Source organism: Lissotriton vulgaris, chromosome 12 (assembly GCF_964263255.1).
Source record: "Lissotriton vulgaris chromosome 12, aLisVul1.2, whole genome shotgun sequence".
Taxonomy (NCBI): domain Eukaryota; kingdom Metazoa; phylum Chordata; class Amphibia; order Caudata; family Salamandridae; genus Lissotriton; species Lissotriton vulgaris.
The window spans coordinates 57667692-57680166 of record NC_141700.1 but is presented as its reverse complement, the minus strand read 5'-3'; the positions used below and the strand labels follow the sequence as shown (position 1 = coordinate 57680166).

At 39.3% G+C, this 12475-nt stretch overlaps 1 protein-coding gene across 5 annotated transcripts in view; it reads right to left on the bottom strand.

Moving 5' to 3' along the window:
- Positions 1-12475, bottom strand: part of STAP2 (signal transducing adaptor family member 2) — a 285839-nt gene that overhangs the window by 122244 nt on the left and 151120 nt on the right. For all 5 annotated transcript variants that reach the window (XM_086947075.1, XM_086947078.1, XM_086947077.1 and 2 more), the window contains exon 9: positions 369-470. In XM_086947075.1, coding sequence (XP_086803201.1) covers positions 369-470 — 102 coding nt within the window. The remainder of the gene's footprint in view (positions 1-368; positions 471-12475) is intronic.

Below are 12475 nucleotides of genomic sequence, written 5' to 3'. Positions count from 1 at the left end.
AACCACATCAGTGCTAACCTGACTCGGGCATTGCCCACATTCCTTACCACCACACCCCTAAAGCACATCTGGTATGACCAGGATTACAGATGAACGAGCAAGCACATTACAAACATAAAACAACAAATCTGATGAAAGTGCTGGAGTTTCTTAACTAATGGCAACATTCATCAAGGTCCAGAGAGAAATATCTCTTACATTTATAGCTGTAATTCAGCGAGCAAGAATGAAGTAAAACATAATTATGCTATTCCTTTTTTTTATATATAGTGTGAAGTAATAGATCATTTTTTACCCGTGTCTGTTTCTGTACAGGTGACAGGTCAAGAAGGGCTTTGTTATAATTTAAGTAGATAAATGTAAGTTACCTCTTGTATCAGGTTGACTTGGACCCCTGGGACCTCTGAGGCTTCCTCCTGCAGTGTTCCTTACGATGCCTCCTCCATTTTCCTCATTAGCAGGAATGAAATCTACAAAAGAATGAGCAGAACATTAATTCTCCATGGTTCACGCAGGGAGAACAGGATCCCCTGTGTAAAAACATTTCTTTTATACGTTTTTCTCCTTTGTGAAATTATGTTCCTTGTGGAGAAAGCTGTTCCCCTCCATGCATTGTGGTTGTTGAGTCCTACATGCCTGTACCACCTTCCAATTATTTATCTCTAACATGTAGAGCAATGTGGATGCTGGTTCCTGCGTGTATGAAGTTTCTGATGGTTACTTCTGACCAAGATTCCTCAACTTGTGAATATCCCCAGATGCCAGACTGGATCTGGAAAACTTAAAAAGCAGTGCTCCTGCATGCAGGTAAATGGTGCCTTGCGACTCTGCATTAACTCCGTTTCTGTTTTGGAAGTGAACAGCAAAGCCTCATTTAAATACCACCAATGCATGCATGCATGCAGATGTCAGTTTCTTTCCAGAAGCCAGCTCGCGCCCACAGACGCATTGCACCTCCGCAAATTGGAAGAACCAGTGTGCAGATTCCTAAAGCTGGGACCTCTTTAGATGGGAAGAGATCATTCTAAAGAACGGGGAGGTAAGAAGGGTGGCAAGGAATCTGCAGTTCGATTATCCACAGGAAGAAGTGTTACTGGAGGTAAGTACCTTGATCTTTTTCTTCTAAACCGCAGTTTCCTGTGCCTGTGAACAGATACCAAAGCAGTACCTCCAAGGGTGGTGGGTCTGTGAAGCGTAGCGTTACCAAAGGTAAGTCATTTTTTCATCAGCATGATTCATTATTGTACGATTGTTGATTTCTTAATGCCATAGTATCTTTAGTGAGATTTCTTCCCTTCTAACTCTATTGCATTGTGGTTGTTTATTCCTGCATGCCCTTTGTGGGATTCCTTATCTATATTGCATTGTGGTTGTTGATGCCCCTACCATCTTTAGCGTGGGTCCTTATCCCTTATCTGTATTGAAGTGTGGTTGCTGATGCCTGCATGGCAGTAACATTAGCTTGGTTCCTTCTTTCTTATCTGTATTGCATGTTTTTTATTGAAGCCTGCATGCCTGTAGCATTAGCTTTGTTCATTCGTTCTTATCTATACTGCATGTGATTACTGATGCCTGTAGCATTAGCTTGGTGCTGTCTTTCTTTCTTATCTGTATTGCATGTGGTTATTGATGCCTGTTGCATTAGCTTGGTTATTTCTTTCTTTCCTATCTGTATTGCATGTGGTTATTGATGCCTGCATGCCTGTAGCATTAGCTTGGTTCATTCGTTCTTATCTGTATTTCATGTGGTTATTGATGCCTGTAAAGAGAGGCACAGAATGTAATATCATCAGGGAGAGAACGATAAGTGAAAAGCACAACAATCAATTAAAAAGTACAACATTTTGTTTATTAATAAGTATATATACTCGGAATAAAAACATGAAATTATTTCGACATATAGTAAAATAAAGTTTGTGACCTATTCTAAGGCCTCAACACAATACAACATTACACATGACATCATTAGTTCTTAATTCCTAAAACAGTGGCGGACAATACTAGTCCTCTTCTCGACGCGCGTTTCGGCGTTTTTCACTGGAACGCCTTCTTCAGGAGCCACATACACAATCTGAAAAACATATATAGCAATTCAATTTCTCTTTCCAGGTGAGTGATATTAGCCTTTCAATCAGTATCTCAATACAAGTGCATGCAAACATATAATCCAACCAGCTATTACATATTTCAAACTCTCTACTTATGTAACCAGCTATAAGGCTACATAAGGTACAAAACTTTTTAGATATTACATTTGAGCAGTGGTGTAGTATTTATATAGAGAGGTGGGCCTTGTATGATAGTTAGACCCTTGCCACAATTGCATTTTTCTATTGTTATTGATTAACAATAGGAAAGGTTCTATGTATATATGTATATAAGGTTCTATATATCTATGTATTTATAGGTGTTTTATTACAACTAGGCAAAGATCTATAAATTTCCTAGGCTTGGTTCCTTATAATCGTGAGGTTTTACAAAAAAGGGTAACTTATGCAAATACATTACCAAAGACCGGGCAGCATCTGCTAAGACCAATAGAATAATATACACATAGTGCCCCCATTCTTACCTAAATCGGTAGCTGTTTATATTGGCCGCACCAGGCAGCAGCTGTTGGTCTAGCGTTTTTTCTTTTTTTAGAGGGTCTGTTTAAAACTGCAAATGTAAAAGTAAGAGGAACCCACATTTACTTTTGTGCTAATGTTATTATTAACGGTTTTAGTATGCTAAATGCTCACTCTACTAAAAAATTCCCAAAAACACGAGTCCTTCTTAGAGCTGTTTTTATATCTAAGATAAATTCGGATATTTTAACATGCAATTAGTGCACTTACATGAATAGTAATGAATAAAATCTATTAGGATCAGATGGCCAGGAACAGCATTCGGTATGTCTGCTCACTTAACGTTGTTATATTGTTTCTGAGAAATGAAACGAAAGTGCACAAACATTTAACTCTAAAGTACCGGGGTTCACTCAGAAAATGCGTTTAGAGTAAGTCATGAAAGCACGATGGCGTAGATCGCTTACCGATAGTTAAAAAATGCATTCGGCGTGTTTTAAACAACCAGGGCCTGCAGTCGATATATCTGCTCCCTTCGTATTATCACACAACACTGAGGGGTAAAGGGAAATATAATCGAAACTTTACTCTGAGTAACAGGCTACAGTAAACGGAATACGCTTAAGGTAAATAAGCGGAGGGCGGCGGAGTTAAAAGCTTACCGATATTTAAAGAGAATTTTGCATATTCAAGTAACCTTGGACCGCAGTAGAAATATTCGTATCCTTGGTGTTGTATTGCCAAGCTGCGAAGTAAAAATGCAATACGATAGAACATTGCTAAATAGACCCAAGCTACAGAAAAATACATTATAGTGGATTCACGCCGAGTAACGGGGTTGCATGCTTACCGATGATTAAAATAAACTTCTGCTTGTGCATCAACCCGCGGGCGTCACGATTGATAGATTCAGTGGCGTCCCGCAGCCGTTGGAAAAGGAGATCAACTGCTCAGTCGGATTTCCTTCCTTTTAAAGCGGACATGACCAATCGCCGGTATGCGGTGATTAGTTGTTCAAATTTACCGCGTCATGAAGAGTAGTTTTAAAAAGGATATCAACGACGGACTACATTAATGAAAGTGAGTTACTGCTGAATGCAAAGTGTCGAAAACTGACTCGTTCTTACCAGCAACATTGTTGCAAGTAAATTGCTGGTGTTAAATAGCAAAAAGACGGAAATCATAGCGTATGCAACTATGTCGCACTGTGAGAAAGTGACATTAAATATCAAAACCATGACTTCATAACATAAGCAACAATGTTGCATTACGATATTTCTGTAAGAAGATCAATTTCTTTATTTAGCAGATAGAAAATAACTTTTGGAAAGCTAAAGGTCATCAAAATTAATAAAGTAGGTATAGCCTAATTATGTGCATGGTGTAACCATATACATATCCTGTTATTTATATATTACTCGCAGTACTACTTTTTCTAGCGTGTTGAAAGATATTTTTTTAGCTATTTCTAGAAATGCTACGCATACTTTGAATGACAGGAAAGATATTGAGGTCACAAAAGATAATGTTACCAAATCATTGGAAATATGACGGCACTTCCAGGGTGGCATTACTACCTTAAAGACAGATGGCATTTTCCCAGGGGATCTCATTGTTTAACCCCTTTCTGTGGGTGTCAAGGGAAAAAATCCAAAAAACTTCTCGTTTTTTCCTAATGGCGCATCCCCCTTTGCTGTCTGGGGTCATGATCTTTTCTAGGATGCGCCAATGTATGTCTTCTGGTTTGTGATTTAAATCTATGAAGTGCTTCACTAATGGTGCGTTCAGTTTTTGGGTTTTAATGGCGGATCTGTGCTCGGTAAGGCGCGTCTGGATCGACCTACACGTCTCACCAACGTAGCCCATACCGCACAGGCAACTAATGAAATAAACCACATTAGTGGTTTTACAATTCCATAAGTCATGTGCCTTAAATGTGATGCCATTATGGTTGAACATTTCGCCACCTAGAATGTTTTTGCAAGATTTGCAGGAGGAGCATGGAACCGTGCCCCGTACTGGTAAATTAGTTAAAAGTGATCTTTGTGTTTGATCACCATTCTGTTGCTTAGGATTGAATTTAGAATGGACTATTTTGTCTTTTAGGTTCCGGTTTCTCCTGTGCGCAAACAGAGGTTTGGACAGGGTGGAGGTAGAAGAGGGATTGCAATTCAGAATATGCCAGTTAGCATTAATTACTTGTCTGATCCGTTCATTCATGGTCGAATGGGTTGTTACACATACAATTCGATCATTCTCCTCTGTTAGATTAATCCACTCTAAGAACTCAAGAATTCGGTGAGAATATCTACCGCCAACTGAAAGGCGTCAGTATGGGTGCTTCAGTTGCCCCATCGATAGCGAACATATATATGTCAAGGTTTGAAGAACGCTTCATATACAACGAAGTGGCGCCTTTTTTCGAATCCATTTCCCATTGGTCCAGATACATCGATGACATCTTTTTTATCTGGACCAATGGGAAAGAAACACTTCTTGAGTTCTTAGAGTGGATTAATCTAACAGATGGCAATCTGAAATTTACTGCACATTATAGCGAAGATCAGGTAGAATTTTTGGATCTGCACATTAGAGTTAATGTTGATAAATTAGAAGTGGATCTTTTCGTGAAAAAAACAGCACGGAACACCCTACTACATTTTAGTAGCTTTCATCCAAAATGCCAAAGAGAGAGCATTCCGTTCTCACAATTCCTTAGGGTCCGCAGGAATTGCACTAATTTACAAGACTACGACAGACAAGCTGCAATTATGCGCACTAAATTTTGTGAACGCGGATATCCACACAGATTAATAAGGAATTCATATAAACGTGCAAGATTTTTTGACCGTGATGCGCTACTTGCCCCCAAAAAGAAAGAGGAGAATGATCGAATTGTATGTGTAACAACCCATTCGACCATGAATGAACGGATCAGACAAGTAATTAATGCTAACTGGCATATTCTGAATTGCAATCCCTCTTCTACCTCCACCCTGTCCAAACCTCTGTTTGCGCACAGGAGAAACCGGAACCTAAAAGACAAAATAGTCCATTCTAAATTCAATCCTAAGCAACAGAATGGTGATCAAACACAAAGATCACTTTTAACTAATTTACCAGTACGGGGCACGGTTCCATGCTCCTCCTGCAAATCTTGCAAAAACATTCTAGGTGGCGAAATGTTCAACCATAATGGCATCACATTTAAGGCACATGACTTATGGAATTGTAAAACCACTAATGTGGTTTATTTCATTAGTTGCCCGTGCGGTATGGGCTACGTTGGTGAGACGTGTAGGTCGATCCAGACGCGCCTTACCGAGCACAGATCCGCCATTAAAACCCAAAAACTGAACGCACCATTAGTGAAGCACTTCATAGATTTAAATCACAAACCAGAAGACATACATTGGCGCATCCTAGAAAAGATCATGACCCCAGACAGCAAAGGGGGATGCGCCATTAGGAAAAAACGAGAAGTTTTTTGGATTTTTTCCCTTGACACCCACAGAAAGGGGTTAAACAACGAGATCCCCTGGGAAAATGCCATCTGTCTTTAAGGTAGTAATGCCACCCTGGAAGTGCCGTCATATTTCCAATGATTTGGTAACATTATCTTTTGTGACCTCAATATCTTTCCTGTCATTCAAAGTATGCGTAGCATTTCTAGAAATAGCTAAAAAAATATCTTTCAACACGCTAGAAAAAGTAGTACTGCGAGTAATATATAAATAACAGGATATGTATATGGTTACACCATGCACATAAATAGGCTATACCTACTTTATTAATTTTGATGACCTTTAGCTTTCCAAAAGTTATTTTCTATCTGCTAAATAAAGAAATTGATCTTCTTACAGAAATATCGTAATGCAACATTGTTGCTTATGTTATGAAGTCATGGTTTTGATATTTAATGTCACTTTCTCACAGTGCGACATAGTTGCATACGCTATGATTTCCGTCTTTTTGCTATTTAACACCAGCAATTTACTTGCAACAATGTTGCTGGTAAGAACGAGTCAGTTTTCGACACTTTGCATTCAGCAGTAACTCACTTTCATTAATGTAGTCCGTCGTTGATATCCTTTTTAAAACTACTCTTCATGACGCGGTAAATTTGAACAACTAATCACCGCATACCGGCGATTGGTCATGTCCGCTTTAAAAGGAAGGAAATCCGACTGAGCAGTTGATCTCCTTTTCCAACGGCTGCGGGACGCCACTGAATCGATCAATCGTGACGCCCGCGGGTTGATGCACAAGCAGAAGTTTATTTTAATCATTGGTAAGCATGCAACCCCGTTACTCGCCGTGAATCCACTATAATGTATTTTTCTGTAGCTTGGGTCTATTTAGCAATGTTCTATCGTATTGCATTTTTACTTCGCAGCTTGGCAATACAACACCAAGGATACGAATATTTCTACTGCGGTCCAAGGTTACTTGAATATGCAAAATTCTCTTTAAATATCGGTAAGCTTTTAACTCCGCCACCCTCCGCTTATTTACCTTATGCGTATTCCGTTTACTGTAGCCTGTTACTCAGAGTAAAGTTTCGATTATATTTCCCTTTACCCCTCAGTGTTGTGTGATAATACGAAGGGAGCAGATATATCGACTGCAGGCCCTGGTTGTTTAAAACACGCCGAATGCATTTTTTAACTATCGGTAAGCGATCTACACCATCGTGCTTTCATGACTTACTCTAAATGTATTTTCTGAGTGAACCCCGGTACTTTAGAGTTAAATGTTTGTGCACTTTCGTTTCATTTCTCAGAAACAATATAACAACGTTAAGTGAGCAGACATACCGAATGCTGTTCCTGGCCATCTGATCCTAATAGATTGTATTCATTACTATTCATGTAAGTGCACTAATTGCATGTTAAAATATCCGAATTTATCTTAGATATAAAAACAGCTCTAAGAAGGACTCGTGTTTTGGGGAATTTTTTAGTAGAGTGAGCATTTAGCATACTAAAACCGTTAATAATAACATTAGCACAAAAGTAAATGTGGGTTCCTCTTACTTTTACATTTGCAGTTTTAAACAGACCCTCTAAAAAAAGAAAAAACGCTAGACCAACAGCTGCTGCCTGGTGCGGCCAATATAAACAGCTACCGATTTAGGTAAGAATGGGGGCACTATGTGTATATTATTCTATTGGTCTTAGCAGATGCTGCCCGGTCTTTGGTAATGTATTTGCATAAGTTACCCTTTTTTGTAAAACCTCATGATTATAAGGAACCAAGCCTAGGAAATGTATAGATCTTTGCCTAGTTGTAATAAAACACCTATAAATACATAGATATATAGAACCTTATATACATATATACATAGAACCTTTCCTATTGTTAATCAATAACAATAGAAAAATGCAATTGTGGCAAGGGTCTAACTATCATACAAGGCCCACCTCTCTATATAAATACTACACCACTGCTCAAATGTAATATCTAAAAAGTTTTGTACCTTATGTAGCCTTATAGCTGGTTACATAAGTAGGGAGTTTGCGATATGTAATAGCTGGTTGGATTATATGTTTGCATGCACTTGTATTGAGATACTGATTGAAAGGCTAATATCACTCACCTGGAAAGAGAAATTGAATTGCTATATATGTTTTTCAGATTGTGTATGTGGCTCCTGAAGAAGGCGTTCCAGTGAAAAACGCCGAAACGCGCGTCGAGAAGAGGACTAGCATTGTCCGCCACTGTTTTAGGAATTAAGAACTAATGATGTCATGTGTAATGTTGTATTGTGTTGAGGCCTTAGACTAGGTCACAAACTTTATTTTACTATATGTCGAAATAATTTCATGTTTTTATTCTGAGTATATATACTTATTAATAAACAAAATGTTGTACTTTTTAATTGATTGTTGTGCTTTTCACTTATCGTTCCCTCCCTGATGATATTACATTCTGTGCCTCTCTTTACATTTTCTAATTTTCCCTGTCAAACATATTCAGTTGCCTAAACAGGGGGTCCTTGTTATTCACACCGTTATTGATGCCTGTTGCATTAGCTTGGTTATTTCTTTCTTTCCTATCTGTATTGCATGTGGTTATTGATGCCTGCATGCCTGTAACATTAGCTCGGTTCATTCGTTCTTATCTGTATTTCATGTGGTTATTGATTCCTGTAGCATTAGCTTGGTTATTTTTTTCTTTCCTATCTGTATTGCATGTGGTTATTGATGCCTGCATGCCTGTAGCATAAGCTTGAATCTTTCTTTCTTTCCTATCTGTATTGCATGTGGTTATTGATGCCTGCATGCCTGTAGCATTAGTGTGGTTCATTCTTTCTTATCTGTATTGCATGTGGTTATTGATGCCTGCATACCTGTAGCATTAGCTTGGTTCCTTATTTCTTTTCTGTATTGCATGTGGTTATTGATGCCTGCATTCCTGTAGCATTTGTGTGGTTCATTCTTGCTTATCTGTATTGCATTTGGTTATTGATGCCTGCATGCTTGTAGCATTAGCCTGGTTCATTCTTTCCTGTCTGTATCGCATGTGGTATTGATGCCTGTAGCATTAGTGTGGTTCATTCTTTCTTATCTGTATTGCATGTGGTTATTGATGCCTGCATACCTGTAGCATTAGCTTGGTTCCTTATTTCTTTTCTGTATTGCATGTGGTTATTGATGCCTGCATGCCTGTAGCATTAGTGTGGTTCATTCTTTCTTATTTGTATTGCATGTGGTTATTGATGCCTGCAGCATTAGCTTGGTTCCTTATTTCTTTTCTGTATTGCATGTGGTTATTGATGCTCGTAGCATTAGCTTGGTTCTTTCTTTTTTCGTATATGTATTGCATGTGGTTGTCGATGCCTGCATGCCTTTAGCATTAGCTTGGTTCATTCTTTCTTTCATATCTGTACTGCATATTGTTGTTGATGCCAGCATGCCTTTAGCATTAGTTTGGTTCCTTATTATCTGTATTGTATGTGGTAATTGATGCCTTTAGCATTAGCTTGGCTCTTTCTTTCCTTCCTATCAGTATTGCATGTGTTTATTGAAGTCTGCTTGCGTGTAGCATTAGCTTGGTTCCTTATTTCTTTTCTGTATTGCATGTGGTTATTGATGCCTGCATGCCTGTAGCATTTGTGTGGTTCTTTCTTTCTTATCTGTATTGCATGTGGTTATTGTTGCCATTAGCATTAGCTTGGTTCTTTCTTTCCTATCTGTAATACATGTGGTTATTTATGCCTGCATGTCTGTAGCATTAGCTTGGTTGTTTCTTTATTTCCTATCTGTATTTCATGTGGTTGTTGATGCCTGTAGCATTAGCTAGGTTCTTACTTTCTTTCCTATCTGTATTGCAAATGGTTGTCGATGCCTGCATGCCTTTAGCATTAGCTTGGTTCTTTCTTTCATATCTGTATTGCATATGGTTGTTGATGCCTGCATGCCTTTTGCATTAGTTTGGTTCCTTATTATCTGTATTGTATGTGGTAATTGATGCCTGTAGCATTAGGTTGGTTCTGTCTTTCCTATCTGTATTACATATGGTTGTTGATGCCTGCATGCATGCCTTTAGCATTAGCTTGGCTCTTTCTTTCCTTCCTATCAGTATTGCATGTGGTTATTGAAGTCTGCTTGCGTGTAGCATTAGCTTGGTTCCTTATTTCTTATCTGTATTGCATGTGGTTATTTATGCCTGCATGCCTGTAGCATTAGCTGGGTTCATTCTTTCTTATCTGTATTTCATGTGGTATTGATGCCTGTAGCATTAGCTTGAATCTTTCTTTCTTTCCTATCTGTATTGCATGTGGTTATTGATGCCTGCATGCCTGTAGCATTAGTGTGGTTCATTCTTTCTTATCTGTATTGCATGTGGTTATGGATGCCTGCATGCTTGTAGCATTAGCCTGGTTCATTCTTTCCTGTCTGTATCGCATGTGGTTATTGATGCCTGTAGCATTAGTGTGGTTCATTCTTTCTTATCTGTATTGCATGTGGTTATTGATGCCTGCATACCTGTAGCATTAGCTTGGTTCCTTATTTCTTTTCTGTATTGCATGTGGTTATTGATGCCTGCATGCCTGTAGCATTAGTGTAGTTCATTCTTTCTTATCTGTATTGCATGTGGTTATTGATGCCTGCATGCCGTAGCATTAGCTTGGTTCCTTATTTCTTTTCTGTATTGCATGTGGTTATTGATGCCTGTAGCATTAGCTTGGTTCTTTCTTTCGTATATGTATTGCATGTGGTTGTCGATGCCTGCATGCCTTTAGCATTAGCTTGGTTCATTGTTTCTTTCATATCTGTATTGCATATGGTTGTTGATGCCTGCATGCCTTTAGCATTAGTTTGGTTCCTTATTATCTGTATTGTATGTGGTTATTGATGCCTGTAGCATTAGGTTGGTTCTGTCTTTCCTATCTGTATTGCATATGGTTGTTGATGCCTGCATGCCTTTAGCATTAGCTTGGCTCTTTCTTTCCTTCCCATCAGTATTGCATGTGTTTATTGACGTCTTCGTGCGTGTAGCATTAGCTTGGTTCCTTATTTCTTTTCTGTATTGCATGTGGTTATTGATGCCTGCACGCCTCTAGCATTTGTGTGGTTCTTTCTTTCTTATCTGTATTGCATGCGGTTATTGTTGCCTGTAGCATTAGCTTGGTTCTTTCTTTCCTATCTGTAATACATGTGGTTATGTATGCCCGCATGCCTGTAGCATTAGCTTGGTTGTTTCTTTATTTCCAATCTGTATTTCATGTGGTTGTTGATGCCTGTAGCATTAGCTAGGTTCTTTCTTTCTTTCCTATCTGTATTGCAAATGGTTGTCGATGCCTGCATGCCTTTTGCACTAGTTTGGTTCCTTATTATCTGTATTGTATGTGGTAATTGATGCCTGTAGCATTAGGTTGGTTCTGTCTTTCCTATCTGTATTGCATATGGTTGTTGATGCCTGCATGCCTTTAGCATTAGCTTGGCTCTTTCTTTCCTTCCTATCAGTATTCCATGTGGTTATTGAAGTCTGCTTGTGTGTATCATTAGCTTGGTTCCTTATTTCTTATCTGTATTGCATGTGGTTATTTATGCCTGCATGCCTGTAGCATTAGCTGGGTTCATTCTTTCTTATCTGTATTTCATGTGGTTATTGATGCCTGTAGCATTAGCTTGGTTCTTTCTTTCTTTCCTATCTGTATTGCATGTGGTTATTGATGCCTGCATGCCTGTAGCATTAGTGTGGTTCATTCTTTCTTATCTGTATTGCATGTGGTTATTGATGCCTGCATGCTTGTAGCATTAGCCTGGTTCATTCTTTCCTGTCTGTATCGCATGTGGTTATTGATGCCTGTAGCATTAGTGTGGTTCATTCTTTCTAATCTGTATTTCATGTGGTTATTGATGCCTGTAGCATTAGCTTGGTTCTTTCTTTCTTTCCTATCTGTATTGCATTTGGTTATTGATGCCCGCATGCCTGTAGCATTAGCTTGGTTCCCTATTTCTTATCTTAGCGCCTGGACGCCTCAGGGCAGCTGCAGCGCTCTAGTAGTCACATTTTCATTTCATTTCATTTCATTATCTGTATTGCATGTGGTTATTGATGCCTGAATGCCTGGGGCGTGGCTTGGATGCCGATGGCGATGGTCGCCTGAGAGCTCGGCTCGGAGACTGAGCCCGCTTTTATCCTGAATACCGAGGGTTTCGGGGTACCCCGACCCCCACAAATCGAAGATCGAGCAGTGGCCGACTTGGTGAGGCACCTGAGCACACCCGAAAATCGACTGTTCTGGTCGAAAAGCGAAGTTGCGGAGGAAGCGGAGCGGAGCTGAAGATGGCGCCCGGACCTTCTTGATAGACCTGCCGAGACCCTCGGCCCGGAAGAGCCTGCCAGCTTTGCACGCGCCTTCTCCATATCTCATTTCTCCGAACGACGACCAGCCA